The sequence below is a fragment of the Pungitius pungitius genome, chromosome 3 (assembly GCF_949316345.1).
Source record: "Pungitius pungitius chromosome 3, fPunPun2.1, whole genome shotgun sequence".
Taxonomy (NCBI): domain Eukaryota; kingdom Metazoa; phylum Chordata; class Actinopteri; order Perciformes; family Gasterosteidae; genus Pungitius; species Pungitius pungitius.
Genome location: NC_084902.1, coordinates 23752223 through 23776795, shown reverse-complemented (window position 1 = coordinate 23776795; position 24573 = coordinate 23752223). Strand labels below are relative to the sequence as shown.

General features: G+C 44.8%; 2 protein-coding genes across 3 annotated transcripts in view; one reads left to right on the top strand and one right to left on the bottom strand.

Annotated features, from left to right (window-relative positions):
* The window catches only part of LOC119213069 (beta-1,3-galactosyltransferase 1-like), an 80712-nt gene that overhangs the window by 5797 nt on the left and 50342 nt on the right, over nt 1-24573 (bottom strand). The gene's annotated exons all lie outside the window — the stretch shown is intronic.
* Nucleotides 4793-8152, top strand: LOC134126998 (uncharacterized). The gene is made up of 2 exons (XM_062561357.1): nt 4793-5066; nt 5244-8152. The coding sequence occupies exons 1-2, from the start codon at nt 5031-5033 to the stop codon at nt 7791-7793; spliced, it is 2586 nt and encodes an 861-aa protein (XP_062417341.1). The 5' UTR covers nt 4793-5030; the 3' UTR covers nt 7794-8152.

Below are 24573 nucleotides of genomic sequence, written 5' to 3'. Positions count from 1 at the left end.
GATAATAGACAAACCAAAAATAAAAACCAAAACAACTGAGAGGAGCAGAAAAGGTGCTATTTATAAACACACTTGCCCCCTTTGACTGCGGAGTGTGTGACATTGCCTCAGAGTGCCCGCGTATGCTTTATGATCAATGAACAAACAGCTGCCTCCCTGCAGGGGGAAACTCAAACACCACAAAGCTGCTCTATGGATCACTATGGATCACTCCGCACCGGAAGGCGCGCAGAATAATATGAAGCTGTGTTTTGGAGAAATTTGAGGATTTGAGCCCCTTTCCCATATGTTTCGTTCTTCTGGATTTTCAGCATATACAACGTTTTTTAGACCCAGACTGAGAAGCGCTTGAGTGGAACTTTTTCGCCGGATGTTTCTCCTCCCAACGCGCAGTCCGTGACTCAGCACCTTATCTCAATCTCCTGCTGCTGAATTTGTGATAAGCTCAACAGGAGGTTTATGCATCTCTTCTGTTTCAATGTTGGATCCTCTTTTCCTCCAATCTCCTCCCAAGTATGAAAGACATTTTGTCAGCTTCTAAACATTCAAAAGAGGGATAACGCCGCGTGGAATTTAAAAGATTGTTTTAGCGCCCCGCCCCTTTTTGTGAGGCGCCCAATATTAAAATGTCAGGGGCCCGGGAGGCTCCCAGCGCGACACGAGCTGCTGCTTTTGTGTTCCCGGATAATAAAAAGGACTCGATGATTGTTGTGGAGCAGCGTTGCGGGAACACGGCGCTGGACGCTGCGGGCTTAACGCAAAGCTCCTGCATGCAAAGCAGCTTAGGAGTGACAGAGGAAATGGGATATCGATAGCGGCCAACAGCTTTGGGCCCACTGACTCGAGCCTCCCCCCCTACGCCCACTGTGTGAACGTTCGCTCTAACCGAGACGGACATTGCTGAGAGGTGAAACTTGTTCAGAGTCCGCTCAGAAACTGGTCACACGGTGCTCGCTTTGGGAGGTAGATGTGACTCGAGAAGAGGCTCGTTTTGACGTCACATTGGTTAAAACGAGCCGGCGGACGAGAGACGTGTGCAACTCATAATTGTACAGCCAGAGGCAACTGCCCAGCCCCCCCCCCCCCCCCCCCCACACACACACACACTCCTCCCGCCCCCAAGACAGTGTGCCCTGAATGCTGAGCCACCCCCATAAATTGGAAATGACAACTTGATTCATGCGGGTGTTACATTCTGCCGTCCGGCTGGGTGATGTTGCCGTCATGCAATATTCAAGCTCGGCGGCGGGTTAGTGGCAGCACCCGAAATGAAACATTCAGCGATAGCAGCTGGTGGGGACCAACGCTAAGCTAACGGAGAAGGCGTTACTTTTGAGGCGCGGATGAAATGCAGAGTACGGTGGTAATAACCTTCAAAGATCTGTCTTTAAAAACCAGAGATGTAATCCTATTGATTATGTGCGCTGTGCCACAGCAGTAGAGTAGCTCCCTTCGTCCTTGTCGATGTGTCCTTGGGAAGTACACTTCAACATGAAATTGCTCCCGGAAGAGTCGACCATGGTGTGAACAGGTGAATGATCTTTTACATTTGCTCCAAAAACAACAATAATCAGGATGTCCTGCAAGGGTCCTTCACAGTCACGGCGAGGCAGTAGTGGGCCGTCATGGCCAGCTAAGACTTCTCAATCACAAAGTGCAGCTTGCTTTTATCCAATCAGATTCAGCCCGTGTCTCTATGTAAGAGAGGCCCGAGGTCCTTTGAGGAGACATTACACATTAAAGTGTTCGGGGACGGTGTTGTTCATTGTCATTATCATCAACCAATCAGTTCTTTAGTTTGACATGTTGGCCGAATTATTTGACGTGCCAGTAGTACCGAGGTGATCTTATGCCAGCTTTAAGGTGCGCTGTGATTGGTCGTGGCTTCTTTCCATCAGAAAGCTGGCGAGCAGATCTTAACATTTAGTAAGAGTTCAGGATGAACCTCTGTCTGTAAATAGTGAACAGCAATCTGCAGTTGCATGTTAATTTGTCTATTGTGTTGTTTTATTATGTAGTAATATCGTTCCCTCTGTTTTGATGGTTCTTGTGAGTTAATTACATGGATTTGAATCCGTTAATTACGCAGCATGCCGTCATTAGTGTCAGTTTGTGTATTTGTATAATAAATGTTACTCTGTTATGTGAATATGTTGTGACTTATTTACAGTTCTAGACATTAAGCATTGATTATTAATTGTAACATAGGTACAACCGTATTTCCAAATTACAAGGTATGGTAAAAAGGTGCCATATGGTTTTAATTTGAAGAAACGGAAGTGTTTTATTGTGAAGGGTGAAAAACAGGATCTGTTCTAGTTTTCATGACGCCATCTTAACAAAAAATGTAAATCAGAAAAAGTTGTAATTAGCCGCTGTGTTTTGTTCAATAAACCTGAACAACAAAGTTCAGTAAAACTACCGAGCCTCCGTCATGATTATAGAAGCTGTATCTACGTATCATTTGGTGCCGAAACCCGGGATGTAAGGACTTTAAGAACTTTTTCGAACGAAGTGAACAGCTAACGGCTCGGTTTAGCAGCCGTCATGACGGAGGGACTCGAGCGGCTGAAAAGGAAGCGGGCGACTATTCGCGCCGCTACGACGAGGCTGTTAACCCGCCTAGAGGACGAGGTGGGGAAGGAAAGACCAGATACTGACAAACTACGCGAGTTTGTGGCAGTTTTATCATCGAAGGAGGACAGTTTATTGGACTTGGACAAGGGCATAGAAGATGTGACGCCCACGGACGATCTGGACACGGAGATTTCAAGCACACTGGATTACATGGACCGCGTTCTCACTTGGAAGGTTCGCGCCACCACCGCCATCGGGCATCAGGAAACCATCAGAGACACCCCGAGAGTGCGCGTGAGCGATGGGAGCAGCGGTTCATTTACATCACAGTCCAGACAAACTGTTAAACTTCCTAAGCTAATGATAACAAAGTACGATGGTGAAATAAGCCAGTGGCCGGAATTCTGGTCACAATATGAAACAGCTATTCACAGAAATGAGGTACTATGCAAGACAGACAAGTTTACTTACCTCAGATCCTACCTGACTGGAGCAGCTGCTAGAACTATTGCAGGGCTTACAATGACAGATGCCAACTACGATGCTGCAATAGAGTTACTCCAGAGCCGCTTTGGGAGAAAGGACATTGTGATAAGTGCCCATATGTCCAAATTACTGAACTTAAACCCTGTTAAAAGATCTTCCGATGTTACAGCTTTGAGGCACTTGTATGATGAATGTGAGATCCAGATACGCAGTTTGGAGTCACTTGGAGTCCAGAGTGACACGTACGGCTGCCTGCTTTGTCCAGTGCTACTGCAGCTCATTCCGGAGGACATCGCACTCGCCTACACCCGCCAACCAAACGCGACCAACGAATGGAAGGTGCCAGAGTTGATTCAGTTTCTACAAAATGAGGTGCAAAGCAGAGAACGAGCGCTTCAGCTTACAAGACCAGGCCATGCATCGAAGGATCCGAGCCCACAACACAAGAATGTGGGTAAGCCATCCTACGCCTGCGATAAACCCAGAAAGTGGAGTGTCCCGTCAGCGACTGCCTTGCACACCGCCAGTGCCGTGCCCCGGACCTGTGTGTATTGTGACAGTAGCGACCACAAACCAGAGAACTGTTCCGACCATACAGTAAGTGCACGCAAGGATAAACTGAGAAAACTTGGACGGTGTTATGTCTGCTTAGGCCCAAAACACATTGCAAAATACTGCAGAGTAAAGGTTTTGTGCAGCCTATGCAACCGGAAACACCACTTGTCAGTTTGTGAGCAGTCTGAAGCCAAGCTAGATATTAACACTACCAATAGTAGTGAAAATACAGAAGCTGTGTTGTCGTCATTGACAAGCCCTGTAAAGGTGAAGACCAATACTCAGAACACAGTACTACTTCAGACAGTTAAGACATGGACTGTAGGACCAAAGGAGAGGAAGATAACACGCTGTCTATTGGATGGAGGCAGCCAGCGAAGTTTCATTCACAGAAACGTCGTCAGAGCCTTAGGACTCCCAGTTGTAAGGCAAGAGACACTAAATCTCCATGTTTTTGGTTCCACCTCTCCTGTAACAGAGAAACGCAATGTTGTGAGAGTTGAGCTCCAGAATATGTGGAACACTGAACAGAGACTTGAGATTGAAGCTGTAGAGACTCCTCAGGTGTGCAGTGCTGTGATAAAGGTCCCAAGCGAGCCCATTCAAGCAGAGATAAAGAAAAGAGGGCTTCAACTTGCAGACTTTCCACTAGAAGGTGCTAACGATCAAGAGTTGCAGGTGTTAATAGGAGCAGACTACTACTGGCAAGCAGTCACTGGAAAGGTCCAAAAGGTCACAAATTCACTAGTGGCAGTTGAGAGTATTTTTGGATGGGCTTTGCAGGGGCCAGTGACTACCTCCAGCGTTACAGAAACCACTTGCATGCACATAAGTTTGACTGAAGAGACCCAGATTTCCAAACAGTTACATGCATTCTGGGAGGTCGAGTCCCTGGGCATTGTAAACAAACAGGCGGAGAGCCGAGAGGACTCAGACATTTTACAAAGCTTTGAACAGACTACTACATTCGAAAATGGACGCTACCAAGTTGAGTTACCATGGCGATCTGACAAAGACCAGCTTCCAGACAACTTTAAGGTAGCAAAGAGACGTTTTGAGAGCCTTATGAGAAAACTAAAAACCGATGCAGCCTTGTATGCCAGGTACAACAACGTAATACAGGACTACCTGCAGCAAGGGATCTGTGAGGAGGTTTTAGAGGACAAAACGCTGTTGTAAGAGAGGACAAGGCCACAACTAAACTGAGAGTGGTATTTGATGCGTCCTCACATGATGCAGACAGCCCATCCCTCAATGACTGTTTGCACACAGGGCCTAATCTAAACCCAAACCTGCTAGAGGTACTCATCACATTCAGGTTGCATGAGATTGCCTTCACTGCTGATATAACCAAGGCTTTTCTTCAGATTTCCCTCGCAGAAAAGGATAAAGATGCTGTTAGGTTCCTGTGGATGCATGGACCCCCAACCAAAGACTGCAAGAATGAGGTATGTGTCCTGAGAATGAACAGAGTGGTTTTCGGAGTGTCTCCCAGCCCATTCCTGCTTGCTGCCACCATCAGAAAACACCTCAAACTATTTGACACAGAACAACCAAAGGCAGCACAGATCCTCAGTGACTCTCTGTATGTAGATGACTTTATTTCAAGCTCACCTACTGTGCAGGAAGCTCTACATGTGACAACAACAGCAAAAGACATTCTCGCTCAGGCAGGTATGGACCTCTGCAAATGGGTTACCAACTCACCTGACCTGAGAGCCATGTGGAAGGAGACTGGAGTAGAGTTGACTGGAGATACAGAGTCCTGTGGAAACGTGCTCAAAGTGCTAGGACTCGTTTGGAGACCAGAGAGAGATGATTTTGTGTTTGATCAAAAGGGACTCATTGACATTTTACGGGACAAAGAAAACACAAAGAGAAGTGTTCTACAAACATCGGCTCGCATATTTGACCCCATTGGGTTTCTCACTCCCTTTACTATCAGAGTGAAGTGCCTATTCCAAGAAATGTGGGAGAGAGGGCTCAGTTGGGATGAACCATTACCCATTGATTTGACTGAAAAATGGGAACAGTGGTGTATGGAGCTACCACTGCTCCACCTGATGGCTATTCCCAGGTGGTACCACATTGAGATCCAGCAAGAGTCACACACGGTGAAGTTGCATGTCTACTGTGACGCAAGTGAAAAGGCTTACAGTGCTGTGGCATATCTACAAGGAAAAAACAAACAAGGAGAGACTGTTACAAGCTTTGTGGCCTCTAAGTCGCGAGTCGCACCCCTAAAGAAAATGACATTACCTCGCCTGGAGCTTATGGGTGCACTTATTGGAGCAAGATTAGGACACAGTTTTCTCAAACCACTGAACATGGAGAAGAGCCAACTTCAAATGTGGACGGACTCGATGATCACTCTTCACTGGATCCGCAGCTCTGCCCAGCGGTGGAAGCCCTTTGTGGCCAACAGAGTGACTGAAATACAAGGGCTCACAAACCCGGAGACGTGGTCCCACTGTGCTGGTAAAATGAATCCTGCTGACTTACCTACACGAGGTCAGCATGCACAGAGTCTTATTGAGAGCCAGTTGTGGTGGAGCGGACCAGCTTCACTGTCCACAGCTGAAAGGGAGCTGGACATTGATGATGACAATGTGGTGAATGAGGTAAACACTGAACTGAAATCTAAGTATCAGACTGTTGTACAATTCACTAGCGCTGAACAAACGGTACCTCTGTTGAACTTAGAAAGGTACGGCAGGCTTAAGACTGTGTTAAGAATCACTGCATGGGTAAAACGCTTTGTAACTAACACAAGGTCTTGTCAAAGGGTTCAGGGAGAGTTAACCTCAGAAGAGCTGATTGCAGCTGAAATGTACTGGGTAAAGGCTACGCAAGAGCGCTGTTTTAGCTCTGAAATGTCCCAGCTAAAGTCAAAACTAAATGTGAAAAGAGACTCTAAAATCAAAGACTTGAAACCATTCTTAGATGAAAATGGTCTGCTAAGTGTTGGGGGAAGACTACAGCACTCTGATTTTAGTTTCAGAGAACAGCACCCCTGGGTACTACCAACAAATCACAAGTACTCTGAGCTATTGGTTCATTCATGTCATGAAAAGGTGATGCATTCTGGTGTACGAGATACACTGATTCAACTCAGAGAACATTACTGGATTTTGAGAGGGAGACAGCTTGTAAAACGCATTGTTTCAAGTTGTTACATTTGCAGAAAACTTAAGGTTAAAGCAGCAAAGCAGATTACCGCTCCTTTACCTCGAGATAGAGTAACTGAGTCACCTCCTTTTGAAGTTACAGGTGTAGATTTTGCAGGACCCTTGTATGTTAGATCTAAGGGGCAACCAGTAAAGGCATACATCACGCTGTTTACATGTGCAGTAACGAGAGCAGTACATTTGGAGTTGGTTTCAGATCAGACTACAGAGAACTTTCTATTAGCCTTAAAGCGATTCATTGCAAGACGAGGGCTATGTAAGATCATTTACTCTGATAATGCGAAAACATTCAAAAGAGCAGACAAAGATTTAAAGGAGTTATGGCAAAACATTAAAGGTTCAAAGCTCACAGAGTTTTTTACTGAGAAAGGGATCACCTGGAAGTTCATTGCTGAGCGGGCTGCCTGGTGGGGGGGCTTCTGGGAAAGGCTTGTGAGATCTGTTAAAACATGCTTAAAGAAGGTACTGGGAAAAGCCTCTTTGAGCTTTGAGGAACTCACAACTGTACTTACTGAGGTTGAGGCAGTGTTGAATTCTAGGCCTCTGTCGTATGTACATAGTGATGTATTAGAGCCCCAGCCACTTACCCCTTCACACTTCCTGGTTGGTAAACGCTTGACTTCCTTGCCACCAAAGACTTTTCTTTCTCCAGCTCAGGTGCTCACAGCAAACCGTGAGGAGCTTGGTAAAAGGTGGAAATACCAGCAGAGACTTTTGACCAGCTTTTGGAACAGCTGGCGCAGAGACTATCTATTGGACTTGAAATCCGCTCACAAAGTGGACACTCCTACTCCAACAGCACTTAAAGTAGGAGATGTTGTTCTCATTGGGGAGGACAACACACCCAGACAGACATGGAAGATGGGTAGACTCGTAGAGGTCTTTCCAGGCAGAGATGGCCTCATACGTTCATGTAATGTTTGCACTTCTACAGGCAGCGTGTTAAGAAGGCCTGTTCAGTTACTATACCCATTAGAAATAGGTTAAAGGTCAATTTGATACGTATGAACAGTTGTTCATTGGGCGGGAGGATGTTGTGACTTATTTACAGTTCTAGACATTAAGCATTGATTATTAATTGTAACATAGGTACAACCGTATTTCCAAATTACAAGGTATGGTAAAAAGGTGCCATATGGTTTTAATTTGAAGAAACGGAAGTGTTTTATTGTGAAGGGTGAAAAACAGGATCTGTTCTAGTTTTCATGACGCCATCTTAACAAAAAATGTAAATCAGAAAAAGTTGTAATTAGCCGCTGTGTTTTGTTCAATAAACCTGAACAACAAAGTTCAGTAAAACTACCGAGCCTCCGTCATGATTATAGAAGCTGTATCTACGTATCAGAATATACAAATAATAACCTGTAACTGTGGCGTCATACTGACGTTATTGGGTTATTGGGACGAGTTCTCGCCCTGACATAAAAAAGTAAAAGCAGGATCCTGTTGTTTCAAGTCGAATGAGGGACATCACACTTTTTTTTCACATTTAAATAATCCTAATGTTGCTAGTCATTTCTCAACCATTGCTAACGGGACAAATCACTTGTCAATATGTTCTAGCAACGATCATATAGTCAGTTAAATTAGATAAGATGCTAAAGTGGGTCTCCCGGAGAACCGTTTTTTCTGGAAAAGGAGGCGAGGAGGCGATCGATACGGCGGCAGCCTGCAGTGCGGACACATCGCCTCTCCAACCGACCTCTGGAGCCCGCTGTTTTCATTCCAACACTTCCTCCCTCCTCCTCCTCCTCCTCCTCCTCTTCCAGCCCTGTCTCTCTTTCTCTTTCACCCTCCCTCCCTTCCACTCAAGCACTGACCTTCAGCCTATGAGAATGTATACAAGCACCTCCAACACTAAAAGCAGCAGCAGTGAGTCCCTGATGGGCTTGTAAATTCTCCGGTATCGATCCGGCTCTCTCGAGGGGTTTCTCTGTAATTTTATTTTCCCACTTTTTGTTACGTCCCTCACCGAAGCGATAAATCAGACTCCCGTAATACGCTGTGAGTGAAGTATCCCAAGGAGACAGACTTTCAATTGAAAGCGCCAAGCCAAAAACACGATCACACACAGACACACACACATATTGAAGAGACATCGATAGGGTAATAAGAAGTGAGCAATGGTGAATAACGTACTTGAAGTATTCAAATTACTGCTAATTCCAATTCTGAGAGATCCCATTTTCTCCCATGATGCTTTTGTGGCCGTACGGCAATAGTTTCTACCAGGACGCAAATGCCACCAATCCTGTGATGTGAACTTCAAGTACGCTATTCACATGAAGTGCTTCGCCCCAAAGAATGAGGGAACCAAAAGTGGCACTCTAGGTCGTGATGGATAGGGACAGAAATTTAGATAAGTGATTCTGGAATTCTCAGCACTCAGTTGATTAAAGGACATCACATCTAAGTACGCCGTCGTTTCCAAAAATATGGGAAAAAATATTCAGAACTAAAACTACAGAAAGGGAGCAAAGGAGCCCGTCGGCTGTGGTGGAGCGCTGTGCCGCTGTGACGTGCATGAGTCAGCACGAGATGAATATCAGAGGGACTAGACTGACAGAAACACAATGAATACAAGCGTCATGATGTGTACCCGCTCAGTTTGTTCTGCGGACACTTGTCTTATATCTAAACGGGATAATAATTGAAAACATATAATGTATGGAGCCCCTCAGTTACCATATTATACAGTTTTCAGCTTCTGATTGGTCGACGCAGGCTCGGGCCGGGGCGTGAATAGGCGACGATAACAGGAAACATGCATTCATTATTCATTTTAAGGTCACCAATAAACCCTCCGACATGGATGCAATCATACATCTATAAGCTTCGCCGCTAAAAGGAAGCCTTGAGCAGCACAAAGCAATACGACTGACTTTCATCTACAGCGGGCTACTAGCCACTGGTACTCAACACTGTGCTGGAGCCCTTACTGCTGGTTCTCCTGGAATAGAACCCGTTCAGTCAGTGGGAGGCTAAGAAGAATTTAAACGGCTCCCATTTGCTGACGGAAGTGTTCAGAATATCATGTCTAAAAGGCAGCGAGGGGGGGCGAGGGGGGAGGAGTTATCAGGGACACCATCTTGGTGCTGGCAGGCCAAACACGTCCCGTTATACTGCCGGGCGCAGACAACTACTGCACCTGTCTAGATAACACCACCGACTCCAGGCAACAGAGATGCTGGAGGGGGGCAAGGGGGGCAGATGGGTGGGGGCCGGCGAGGCAGAGACAATGCAGCCAGGAACACTCGCAGGTTTTGATGTAACATGTGCTCCCTGCAGATAACCTCACCTGTCTACATGTGAAAAAGAAGCAGCAGCCTTTTTTTCACACACGTGTACACACACACACACACACACACACACACACACACGCACGCACGCACACCCCTACCACTGCTGATGGCACTGCAAGCAGAGGACCTGCAACTTCAGCACTCCCTCCGGTATATAACACTCTTCCTACTGAGGGCAGCTGGGAACATAAACACACACACACACACACACACACACACACACACACACACACACACACACACACACACACGCAGCTAGAATGCGGTGTATCCAGGTGTGCACTGAGATCATCTGTATATTCAGACATTCACTTATACAAAGGCGGGTTTTGCATATAAATGGAAAACTGAAATATGAAAAATACTGAATATTGAATAGTGGACTATTTACGTAGCCTCATTGATGTTGACCTGCAGCTACAAGCTGAAGTGTAGCTGTGAAGGAAATGTGCAGCCAGTGTTTGACTCTTTGAGGCAGAGAGCTGAACTTACTTTCACATCTTCCACCAGCTTCTGCTGATTCAGAATGATTAAGTTTATCGGCTTAAAATATTGATATCTTGTTCCTGAAAGCTTAACTGAGATTCTCCCGAGATTAACGCGGTGCGATCGGACAGATTGAGTAATGACTAAAGTGATGATTCGTCAGTTTAGTCATTTCTCACGCAGAGGTCTGATTCTTCTCAAATATAAGGGTCTATTCAAGATTCTTTGGTTGTCAAACAGTCAGGGAAGCCAAATGAAAAGCGAGCACATGCATTCCATGCTACCCGTTTACGCAATCAGCGCTAATTAGCAACAGCTAATAGAGACTGACTGCTCCTTTTACGTTAAACTTGCTACTTCCATGTTTTGCCAAAAAACGCATGAGACAAAAGATACGACACAATATGCTTGTGGATTCTAAGATGAAACCAGCTTTTGGTTACCTGACGTAACCTCAACGGCCATCTGCATAATAATGCATAATGCATTTTTTTGTGTGTGTTGGGCTTAGGAAAGGAACATGTGTTCTTTTGGACAAATTGCAGTGCATTACTTTTGGTCGGTACGCGTACAGACAGAATGAGAACAGCGTGTTCTGCTCATGACGATCTGCACAGCCGCTGGTTTAATAGACAGTGTGTGCTAAATGTGTTGCACGCATTCAGTGCGATGTCATGGTCGCACATGAGTCTTCTTCTCTTCGTGTACCATTAGAAATGTTCTTTCTTACAATCCGCGATAATGTACTTTTCACAATTTGGTTCGAACCAATTTCGATGACAAAGCATTGAACTTGCATGGTGTTAAATAAACCGTAACAAGCATTTCCATTGAAATTGAAAATTTGCGCAAATGTGAGCTAAGATTTATATCTCCTACGTGGTGAGGCAGAACTTCAAAAAAAGAAAAAAAAAAAGATGGAAGTGGATGTTTGAGGAGGCAGATAAATATTAATGGACTCTCCTACAGACACACACACACACACACACACACACACACACACACACACACAGGCTCTTCGCCATGCTGCAGAAATCGCAGCGGGGCCTTTGATGTGTGTGCGTCTGTGGCGTGATAACCCAGTGGTCCGGCTGCCTTGAGGCCCTCAGAGGTCGGGGCCGCTATCTCCAGCCAGTGTGAGGTCTGGTCCGAGGCAGCGATGCTCAGCGGCCCCCCGCTAAATAAATGATTCCACCTGTCGGACCCGCTAAGCTTCAGCATCGCGGGGGCCGGACGCGGGAGGAAGTCTTTGGGCAGACTTTTTTTCTGTTTAAGTCACACGTGTGTGTGTGTGTGCGTGTGCGTGTGTGTGGAGAGAGAGACAGAAGGCAGCAGAGTGCGGAGCAAAGAGTTAATGCCCTCCGCTTGGCTTCCAACCTAAAACCCAGACCGAAATACATACTCTAATTTTTATTGTTTCGTCAGCCTGTCAGAGTTGGCCTAAACACACACACACACACACACACACACACACACACACACGCACGCACTACTCAGCCCTGCTTTGAACTTTTAACCTCTGACGCACACATCATTATTGTCAGCAAGTGCATTTACAAAAGCGGAATTAACCTTAAAGTGTTCTTTTGTTTGTGGCAGAGCAGTCCTCTGGATATACTGAGATCAGAGGGATTATGAATAATGTGTGTGTGAATAAATGTGTGTTTAAGAGCTTCAGTGGGAGGAGGGGAAATGTACAAAAGCGTGGGCGGGCGTGTATGGAATCTGTATGCAAGCAGTTGCACACCAGGGGGGGTTGAATGAAATGCACAAAAATATCAAATATTCGCCTGAGATTGTTATAGATTTAAAGCTTTCATTGTAGTAAGTAAGAACAGAAGGAGTGGATGTGGAAAGTTTGCAGCTTTGGAAGTTTGTCTCGCCTTTCATTAATACAGACGCAACTCAACCCGTGGTGCACAATGCGATTGGTCCACGCCATCAGACGCGAAGCAAAATAATACCACTTTTTAACGACAGTTTTTCTACGCATTATACGCTTCGGACAGGACTGAGCAGCTATTGTGGCGAATGATGATGGAGACATGTGTGGCAGAGTAACGGGGGGAATCCCTGAACCCCGTCAGCATCATCTTTATGGTTTATGTCTGCACTGGTCTAATCGGGCTGTTGATCAACCTTCATTAAAGGTTGACTTAAGGTGGACCGGCTATTCTCAACGTAATGAAAACCGCTTTAAAACCAATCCAGATGAATCAACATCTGGGATGAGAGAGATGAATACAGTAATGTGTAAGTGTGTGTGTGTGTGTGTGTGTATGTCAGGGTGTGTGAGTCTTTTTTGGTCAAGTGTGCAAGTGTTGACAGGAAGTGATCCAGCAGTGGTCTCAGTGCTTATGACGGATGTCAGATGGGAGAGTTCCATCTGGGTGATTAGCTGCTGGCCGCCTCTAGCACGGATCGATTCAACCCCTCCCCCTTGTGTGTGTATTGGTACATAAGTGTAGTGTACGGAGTTTATTTATGTATTTATTAACATATTCTTCCTCTTCCTGTCCTCTCAAAATAGATCCACAGAGGAACAAAATGACACATGAAAAGCACAGATAGTTCTCAATTACATATTATAGTGATGAACTGAGCTCTGAGCACATTAAACTCCTCTCCAGCCCCCCCCAGGCCGCTTGTTGTTCCCCATTTCCAGCCTCCTCTCGTCCTGCAGGCCGTTCCTTGATCAACTTATAGGATGACCCTGCATCAAGGTACCCTCATTTGCCTCCCACTCCTTGTTCTGGCCTTCAAAATAAATAAATAAACAACCTGGTGGGGCACAGGGACGGATGAAACTGGTCCTGCTCCCCGCAGCAACTCTGAAGCTGGCGAGGCGTCTCTCACTCAGTGATCAATAAGGACAGATTGAGATCACCCCTTCTTCATCTGATGGGATGAAACACCAACATCTCTTTGCCTGGGAGGATGGCGCCTAAGTCAATCAGGTGCTACAGCTGGGTTGAATTAGAAAGACATTACTGTTTGATTCCCCCATGTAATGCAGTAGATCCTATCCTTTGAGTAATCTAATGTTTCAGATTCAGAGGGACACACAGTCGCGGATAACATTTTAGAAGGGTAATGGGTCTCAGGAAAAGGAAGTTTGAAAGAAGCCATCGTAATCTCCTGTCATTTTGAATTATGATCAAGTTTGACAGACACAATTTTAAACTAAATGTTTTAGTTGTTCTCAGAGTGGAGGCTGGCGTCTTCCATCATATATCCGAAAAACACACACATCACAGACTCTCATGACCATTAGTGTACAATACAGTATTTGAAGATGCCGATTAGGATGCCGACAGGAGCCCACAAAGAGGAAGGACAAAGGCTTATTCTCCTTTCTACACATTGGGCCCAGGTAAAGCGTTGCCGTGACGACAAACACTGCAAAGACGAGTTGTTCAGCTTGTACTTGAACGTTAAAAAAAAGTTTCAATTTTGTTGTAATTGGACGTATTCTGCCCTCGGCCCTCGTCCTTAAGTGCTGCTCTGTCTGCTTGGGTCAGGGTTAGGGTCAGCGGGGGGCTGCAGCTAGAATCGTGTAGTCGTGTAGCTCCCCCTCACCTTCCTCCATCTCTTCCAGAACATTCATTACAAGTGTCTCTGCCCTTGAATGAAGGTAGTCTGAGCGCTGTCGGGATCAGACCTTCTCCAGCTGTGAGACCCACGTCAGCGGTGAACTTGACGGGTTGTGGCCTCGACGAGGCACTTTGTCGGATTGATTTTTTTCTTTTCTTCTCAAGCTCAGTTTGTGCTGAAATACATAGCGACCTGTTACTCAGATAACCGAGTTAGGAGATGCCCTGGGTCAGACAAAGTGTACAAACCTGTGCCAGAGTAAAGTGAACCTACATGACCGAAGTTAACGCGTGCAAGAGGCAGACTCTCTTCTACAGCCTCGTTTTGAGGCTTGATCATTCAAAAATAATCATCTGTGCATCATGGAGTGACTCTGACTTCTTGAAGAAAACTATAATATTAATACTAGAATATTTATTTTGCTGGTCGGATCCTGAAACTCTCGGTTTGGATGGTATCAAAAATCAGAGACACGGATCGGACCACAGACGGGATCATCTTCGAATGAAAACAGATCATCGAAGACCCATGTGGGCAGACACGGATCTCCTGTGTGCTTTGATTATATATTGCTATTGAACCGCTCTGAAGCCAAGAAACCATCAACCATTTATAGTGTTTTCCCTCATGAAGGCAATCCCTTATTTTAACTTATTAAAAAAGATTATTTCATTAGTTGTATTGGTGAGGTATCATACGCTGTTTACACCTACTGCAAACCTAAATCATCTCTAATCATGTGAAAACGTCTCCAAACAATGTCAATGACATGTGAACACATCATGACAACGTGATAGTTCACCTTCGCCCGGGACTTTTCTGCAATCTAACACTATTCCACTGTCTACTTCTGTCTTATCTGAGCAGAGCTACAGTGAAGACAACAGTGACTAACACTACGAGCTGCAGGGCTTTATTTGTTACCATTCAAATAGCTGGCTGTCGTTAAACGACTTAATTAAAAACAGCCGTAGCCAGTGTGAGGGTTTACAGATCATCTCTCGATCAGTTTAATTAGGCTAAGTGCTATTTGATACACTTCTCATTGTTATGTCTCCTTGTAATTAAGAGGGGAAATAATGGAGGAACCCGTGGTGAGAAATCGTAAAGGGTTGTTAAGACGTGACGGCCACGGGCGGCTTCAAGCTACATTTGGAGCAACGGGACAGTTGAGTTATATTTGGCTTCTGAATGACGCTGGAATCTAACTCGTGATTGGACGCGTGATTAGACGAGACAATGTAACGCAAGAGTTCTATACAATCAGACCTGTTTTTGGGGGGCGACAAGAAGAGTCGCTCCCTGCTGTCCATTATAGAGAAGGCTGGTTTAAAGCCTTCCTGCATGGTCTTCAATTTATAAGACTTGGACGTTACTGCCTGTTAGTAAGGCCCAGAATTTGAATCATTTCATTTCAATAAAATAATTCCAAGAAAAAGGCCAATTTGAAGGCCAGGAATATAAATAATTTAATTTCAATACAATTATTCCAAAAGCCCATTTGTCTATTAGCTTTGCTGCGCCATCAAGCTTGACTCGTAAGATAAACTGCTCTCCTGAAGAGGCACGGTTTGCAGACAGTTAAGAGGCAAAATAAATGACTATAAATATATATCTTTTGGATGAACTGTGGGAACGCTGCCACTCAGCCATCAGACTTGCTCCCTGAAAATCACTCTATCGTATCACGTTCTGGTGGGACACGGCTTTAACTACTGATACCATGAATACCATTTGTTTGAATTAAGAGTGTCAGTGTGTGATAATTGCTATGTGTGACTCATCCCGTGGTGTTGCAGATATGCAATTAGTTCTCATGTCGCTCTTGATCTCAATGAGATAAATCTCCACTGCATGATTACAGACTGTAAGCGAATAGCAAAACACAAAATACTTTTTTTTAAAAGTACTACAAATCTCTATATACACAACCACAACTAGAAAGTGAGCATCCAATTTGGGAATTCCTCAATTCCCTCCCCTCCCAAAATCAGATATTAACAGCGGCGATAGTTGAGACAGAACTAAATATCGCTTTCTCCGGGTGGCCTTTCTCCCGAGTGTTACAAGACATTTCGGTCTGAGCTATTACCACGCCTAACATCACATAACATCAGGCGATCGCTGCATATAATAAACCATATCCAACAGAATGATCTTAAGCCTGCCTCGTCAGTAGACGCTGAGAAGGTATTTGATTCAGTGAGTTGGCCTTATCTCATATATATATAGAAATAAAATCAAATGGGTACCTTTCAGAAACCATAATACCAGAGCGCAGAACAAGACAGGAGATGGCCATTTTCTCCACTGCTTTTTGCCCTCTATATAGAGCCTCCTGTGCAATGGATAAGACAGACAGAAAGTATGAATGGATCAGACCACAAGATGGCCCCGTATGCCGATGATATCTTGATTTATTCTATGGCTTAGTCCGAGTTTCCTCGAATTGAGTCTGTAAAAATAAATCTCCTCCCATGATGTCTGTTCTTATTCCGAGCTTCCTGTAGAAATTCCCCCAAACAATTCTCACAATTGGATACAAAAAGTTAAAGATTTATCTGACAAGGGACAAAACACCAATTCAATTTAAAACACCACAACCGCCAAAAGAAGAAGGAATGGCCTTATTCAATTTCAAGGATTACTTACTTCTATGTTGTGGACCCAAAATGATTGTGCTAGGTGGAAAGATATTAAACTCTCCATTATGAATGACCCCGCTATTCGTGCAGTATTGACCCACATTTGGCGAAGCTTATAGACAATGTGGGATTCAAACCAAATGAAATGGATTATAGATTTATAACAACATTCTATTCCCTGACAGAAAAGAGACTTTCAACACCTGAGGAAAGGAAATACTGATACTGAAAATCTGATTTCGACAGATACCTCCAGATATGCAACCATTGAACATAATACAACCGACCTTGATGACCCAATTCTAAAATATTTCTCAGTGCTTTCTAAGGGTATTATCTCTAGATCCTACAAAGGCCTCATGACAACAAAAAAACCACACTGCATAATATATTAAAGAAAAATGGGAAAGAGAAGGCAACCTTGCAATATCAAATGATGACTTGTTCCAGTGGAAATGCACCAATTCTCATGTGTGGAGAGAATTTGCATGGAAGCGTGTTATCCTTTTTATTATTACACCAAGGCAGAAATCACATTCTGCTGACAGAAATGCAACATGTTGGAGAAGATGCGAGGCTCCAGAAGCAAACCCTTGGCAAGTATTTCGGGAGTGTTAGAAATGCTTTGTGGTTCTGTAACCAGATGGGTGATAACATGGCCAACATCAACAACTGCAAATGCAGGTCCCACTGTTCAAATAAAATGAGCTATTTTTTAAAACCACGATGGTTCTCTTAAAACTAGTTGAATATATCTCCTTGCTTAAGAATTAAAATATATAGTAATTAATTGTAACCCTGTATTATGACAAACGCCAGATCCCTGCCAGTACAAAGCACTATTTCACTAAGTGAAATTCTACTTGGCAAAAACAGTATTCTAATAAAAGTCTTTAATTAAGTAAGGAGCATGGTAATAAATAAAGCGTGGCTAGCCCGCAGTGTCAGATGGTGCACAAGGGACAACAGATCAAGATGTGTGGCGTGATTCACACTTCTGGTGTCAGTTTTGTTGTTTTGCTTCTTTCTGCTTTCATTCTTGGGTTAGTTTCTAGACAAAGTGGAGGATTAGAAGCAGGTCTTGTAAACACAGGTCTGTCTCAAAACTGTAACTGTAGCCAACTTACTACCCGGGTGCTAAATGAGGAAAAAGACAGAACTTCAGGCTCCATTTCAACCCCCCTTTCTCCTGGAAGGAAAGTTTGCTGTCGACAGTCGTGAACACAGATATGCCAAATTGAACACGGGCATTGATGTGTTTAATAACAGTAAATCCCTTATCATTCAGTCCATAGCTTGGAAACGCGTCCAAGTGGGCAGTGACTCTGTAAACAGTGACAGGTGGAATCCCACAGCGCAACGTTTACACTCAGCACCAACCCAATGGGCCCCTTTGTCGGTGTGAACCTGCTCTTCTTCCTGTAAATCGCTCGCCTCGGGTGAGCTGGCAAGCTTATTTTCTGTACTGCTTCAATAACTGTACTGCTTCAATGATTCAGTGATGAGGGTCCCACCACGTCGCCTCCCCCAGCGGTAGTCAACAGAAGCCAAATTCAGTATCAAATTGGGTATTATGTGCTACTGCGGCGGCTAATCAATGTGTCTCAAGATTCGGTAACAACCAGCAGAAGAAGGGCCGCTTTCAGTGAGACGCAGTTTCTAATGTTGGCCCGGTGACGTTGAACACTGTGGCGATACGGTGGGAATGGAACAGAACAGTGTTCTCCTCTTTGAACTGTACATTTCTGTGGATTGAAGGGCTCTGCTCTTCCCGTGAACAAAAGCCAAGGCCGCGTTCTGCCAAGCGTTTGCTCGAGCCAAGGATGTCTTCTTTATTATTCTTTGATTTATGTTAATTGAAGTCCTTCTGAAACCTGATTCATTCATTCAACGGAGAGGGAAAATGTTTGCATTGTTTTTCAAGCCACCCTAGCAACTTTTTTTATCTGGAAACAACCAGCAAATTCTATTGTTATATTAAAGCAATGTTGTCGTTTTTTGCATTGGGTATTTGCAATTTTGACCTTTATAACTTATTTACAGACAGGAATTTCCAGCCGGCAACCTGTGAAGACTCTAATTCTCACTTGATTTACCTCAGCTACTAGGATTGACACGTCACAACCACCAATCGATTCTATTCATCTCCAGGTGAGGAGAAGAAAAGATTTAAAACCACGGTGACTCCACCCACTTCTCATTTAGAGTCCATGAAATTCAGAAGACTTATTACATCGTACTACATCATAATGTCTACTTGGGGCAGACAGTCATCAGTCCCTCTCAGTCCCCTTCTGCGGTAACTCAACTTCAGTGGGATTCCTGTGAGGGGTTCTGAAGTCCTGGCGCAGTGTTTTTTTTCCCCCTCTCCTCTCCCTCATTTGGTTCACTTACACCCAAACAAATTGAAGCAGCTGCTCTACCCACGTCGCCGCATTTACTCGTCAACAGTGATCAGCGGTCGGAGAGGAAACAAGCAGGTGAAAGCGTCCTTCTGTCACCTCTGTGGCTGCTGCCCGTGAACTAATGAAGAGGATTTGCAAACTACCGTCCACACGTGTTTAACCGCACGCCGTGGGTAACGAGAAGACGCTTTACAGTCCACCTCCTTTTCATCATCACCGGCATGTCCCCATGTGTGTGTTCCAGATAACATGCTTTTTCCTCCGGCGCCAAGCCCTTACCCATGATGCAATGCTCATCACGCTAATGATTTTTTTTTTTTTTTATGCTGAGGAGAGGCTGTGATGTACATGGAACCTTTTTAACCTGAATTAATGAGCCACAAAGAATCTTACACATTTCTGGGAGCACTCACAGAGACCGCACTGGGTGTTGACGTTGAACGCATCCACTGCCAGAACATGAGTGACAATAGAGATGCAAAACACATTATCCTGCGGCCAAAGTGGTAATTATGGTTTCTAATGTGGGACCAATTAGCGAGAACCATCAAGCTCCGAATCTGCAATTACATTTAATTGCACAATAGAGGTCCGGTTGATAGAAGATGAGAAGGAAAATGCATGGTTGTCTCTCGCTTCTGTCCTGTATTATTACGCTGGCTATCATATCAAGTCTTTACAGAGGCCAAACGTATGGGAGTTGAAAATGAAGTCGGATGGTATCGAGGTCTAAGAGAAAATTACCCTACTTCTAATTTCTAAGGCTGTAAACATGAGTTCATGGTCTCAATTGTTAGTTGCAAGTCTTCTTCAATACAGAATGTAAATTTAGTCAATTATGGAGAGTAAAATAGCCCATAGCGAAGGAGGGACTACAGTGTTATTGAGAGTCTACCAGAACGCTGTCTATATGCCAGCCTGCACCGTCCAAATATGGCTGCTTCTGTTTGTTGGTTGCAAAAAAAGCCAAGATGGCAGACGTCTACTCGAGGCTTCAGAACAGCAGTCCACAAACCAGTGGGAATCTCACTGGAAGGCGTATCACTAACACAACGTATTAAAGTGATTGCTCGCATTTAGGTTCAGGATACAAAACCACTGAGTTAGGTTTGGAAAGCACAACAAGGTTGGGCTTGAAATAAGTATGAAAACTACCTAAGAGGCAAGCAACGTAACATAAGTGCGGAGAAAAAGTGACTAACATCACTGAACACTGGCTTCCTGTGTTTGTTGGTCTCTTCTACCTTAATTCTTACCCCATGTTTTATACTTGTAGTATATTCATGCATGTGCGTTTACACTGCCTTTAGTACAGACTACACATCCTCAGGTCTTTCATCCTTTCATCATCTACCAGCCACAGTCACTTGGAAGCTTCTGATGTGGACTACATCATTGCAGAAAACAGCCTCAGTGTAGCGTGTGCCATGTTAACAGTAGGATCTTTGGGATCCATTGAAAACACACATAAATACTGCAGCTCTATATATGTTCCTAGTCTCTGGTGATAGCAGCTTAAAAATACAGTAAAAAAAAACATTTAAGGGAGAATTTCAAGTCAAGTCAAAAAACTGGAAAATCACAGCTGATCTTTGCCTCTGACCAGGAGGCCACAGCTCGCTGTTGGTTTGACTGGCCAGTTAGTGGGAGCAGTCAGCTACAGAAGCAACAGTGTAGTGGGGAATAAAAGCGGTGAGCTACCTCCTCTGTCGACATTGTTCATGTTGGTTTTCCTAGACTAGTGTAGTTCATTTCTCCGACCTCATAAAAAGGTGCGCGACGCAAGCTTTTTAAATTGCCTCTTGCCATGTGGACATGCCGGCGGCTCATAGCGGCACCCGTCCATGCAACAGTGTTGACAGAACTGTTTAGGTGAGTGGGAACCGGGGGGTGGCTTTAAACAGTTTACTGGGTGCTGTTTTTCTTTTTACAAGAATTGTTTGGGGGGGTTTCGTCTCTAACGTAAGCTACAAATATTAGCATGGGTGGCTAACCAGCTTGAATCCTTCTCAATAAGTAAAAAAGTTGAAATGAAATTGGGGAGAATACTATTTGTAATTAGGTTATACAGAGCAGTTTCAGGTCCCACCAGTGTGCAACGCTGATGTAGAGAGAGGTTTGTAAACGTGGGAGGACAAAGCTGCTGGTCACAAAGCAATGAGAACCAGCAGGGCTGTTTGGTTCGGCTCGCTGCCTCACTGTCAATATTTATCTCGTACAATTTGATCTCAGCTCCTGTTGTAAGTTTGTCTTGTCCCTTAATGAGATTTGTTCGGCTGGTTCCCTGTTGGAAGCGTGTGTGGAGCTCCGCAAAAAGTGAGAGAACCGGGGGGGGGGTCCGCCGGATCTGAACCGCGCCGCCGTAATGAGCGCAATTTGGTGCCCCCCCTCCCCCCGCAGCAGGACGGCATTTTTCCCTGCCGGTAACCCTGCTGTGAAGTAATGGCTCGCTCGCATGCCGCGTCCTCAACCGCACACACAGACATGGATATGGCGAACAACAGCGTAGCTCATAAGAAAAAATGTTTGATTTATGCTCGTTTTACTCCCAAATACACTAATGGCCAATTAATGCTGATATTTCTCCAGCCGGGAGCCCGCCAGCAGAAAACACCCAGCGGACCTTGTCCTCTGAACTTTGTTGCCTTGTGACGGCTCTGTGTGTGTGTGTGTGTGTGGGGCTTCCTCCAAACCAGCCCAGGCGTCTCTCTGCAGCACTGACATTTGTAGGACATCATCAAGTCTGAAGGCTTATTTTCTTTCTTCTCACCTTTAAATTGGAGTCGGCTTTCTCCCCTGGCTCTTAGTTTCTCATGTGCATTGCCCCCCCCCCCCTTCCCGCTCCCAGGAATTTATTCTAGCAGTTAAGAGGTTTGGGGAACGGTTGCGATGAAACTAAATTCAATGCTGGTGAAAGAGCCCATGGTAGGGTGCAGGTGGGCAGGTCGGACTCCTTTTTTTCCGTTCGGCTGGGGACTGGAAATAAAGACTGCAGAATGTGAGACACACAAACTAGAACAAACACCCTGTGGGTTGTGGGCCTTTGCCGACCAGTCGAGCTGCGCCTCGTTAGACATTTGTGTGTAAATGACAGAATTACCATATGAACTTCTGAGCGAGGTCTAGGTGACCGTGACCCATTTCACCCAGAGCAGCTAATTAGTTCATCCAATTTGAAGGAAATTCCCTCCAGGTGGTCCATTCCTGTTTATTTCAACTGTATTCTTATTTTCTCTTTTGTCCAGCATTTACTTTTGGTTCTGATAATATTGCACTCACCAAGCTCCTTGCAAAATACGTCAAGTAATAAAAAACATAATTAACTTTCGCCATGGCTGTGATGCCAAACTCATGTTAAATTATGACAAACAGCTGTATTGTCAGCGTTAATCTACCTTTAAAACCGGCCTTATATGCAATTGGATCTAATGTGCTCATTCATATTTCATGATATTAACACCGCGCACATGTCGGGGCATCAAACCGAATATGAAAGAGGTTGAGAGGTACTGCAGGTGTTTGAGAGTGAGAGATAAAGAGGAACGATACGCCGGAAGCGAGAGAGAAAAGAGGATTTGTGGCAAATTGACTATTTCAGATCTCTCAGTTGTGTGTATTTTCCATGATTAAACTTCTTCCAAATGTTTAACGGTTACAGAACAAACCAGGGACGCCGCCACACAGACGCGTACAAATAATTGTTTTCTACTTTCATGCAGCAAAAATTTGCTAAATGACTTTTTGTCGTGGCGGCAGCTCTGCGATTGCTTCCCACTTCCTCCTGGTGCTGAACGGCGGGGATGTGGGAGAACCATTAGTCGGCATCTGCCCGGCGCACAAAGTACACCTTATGAGGAGAATCACAAAGGTACGGGCTTGAAGGAAGAGACACAAAAGCAGATGTCGGGAGACAGAAATATCACACCGCCGCACCGAGGTGCGAGAAAAAACATGAAGGAGGCGTTCTTTTCTCTAACGGTGCGGCAGGGGACCGGGAGCCGAGGGAGAACAGGTACACAAGTCTGTGACCTCAGCCAATAAAAAGAGAGCTTTTGCAAACCTAAAAAGTCCTGTCCTCTGCTCTTTTGACGTTTCAAATGGTGGGACCGCAAACATGTTGCTTTTTGTCCCTCAGCCTATCGACGACGTACTGCAAATGACCTTTTTCAAACCTCTCGTCAGCGAATCTGCACGTAGTGTCCTGGTGGGTTGCGGGTGGGGAGGGAGGAACGATTAAACCCAGCAGGCACCGGAGTGCAGGTCTCTACACGCTAAAAGCAGATTATTTGCCGTGCTGTTCACCCGGGCTTGTTTTACTCCCTCCTCTCATTTCATGCACAGTAACCCTCTAAGATAGAGGGCCTTGTAATTCGCGGCCGGGGGTGGGGTGGGGGGGGGGGAGTGATGATGGTACAACACATGAACCGTCACTGAAATATCTTAGAAGGCTTTTCATTGCATCTTGAAATGGGTGGATGTTTAGCAATTCCTTTTAACCGCTTACATCAGAAGATTTAAATTTATTCAAGTTATTTCTGTGCAAATATCTTTACCGAAAACCCCTTTTCGGCAGATATGTTCTTGACACGCTTCGGGCTGTTTTTGTGCGTTCAAAGACGTGTTTGAGCACTCTCGCCGCTCCGTTCTGGAGAAATAATAATAGAGTGGGTGTTAATTATGCCTCAGTAGTTAATGGCTTTTCTGTGTGAGGGCTGGATGAGTTTGTAGTTCTAAAACAAGCAGATTTCTCCTTTTAGAAAAACACATTTTGGACTAATTGTACTGTCAAGACCCATAATGGAAACACCCGCGGCATCAGACCAGCTAGATGGTTTCTCTGTCTCTCTTTTTGTGTCATCTCTTCACAGCAGAACCCTTAAGGAACCCGCCACATCCGCTGCGGTCGCGGTTTTTTCTTTTGTGAATCTTCGCAATGGTCGCTGCTTCACTACAAGGCTTTTTACCCAGCCAACCAATCGAGATGAAAAAACGTCACTAATACAACCCGACACGTCCTACATGTACGCTTTAACTTTGACCTTTGACCAACAAAATCGGATCAGTCTGTGTACGACACATTAGTGCCAAATTTGAAGAAATCCCCTCAGGGTGCTGCTGACAAGGAGCCTGCCCTCTGGACGGACCGGCCACCATTGCCATGTCGACTTAAAAAGCACAAACAAACATAACGCCTATTGCTACAGGACACGGTTGGTACCAGAGGATCCACTCATCTTCCATTTCTGCAATGCACATTACTGAAGTTTCATTGAATTCAGTGGGGCCTGGAAGGTTCCGTTTTCATTTTCTTATGAAATACTGTGTCATTACATAC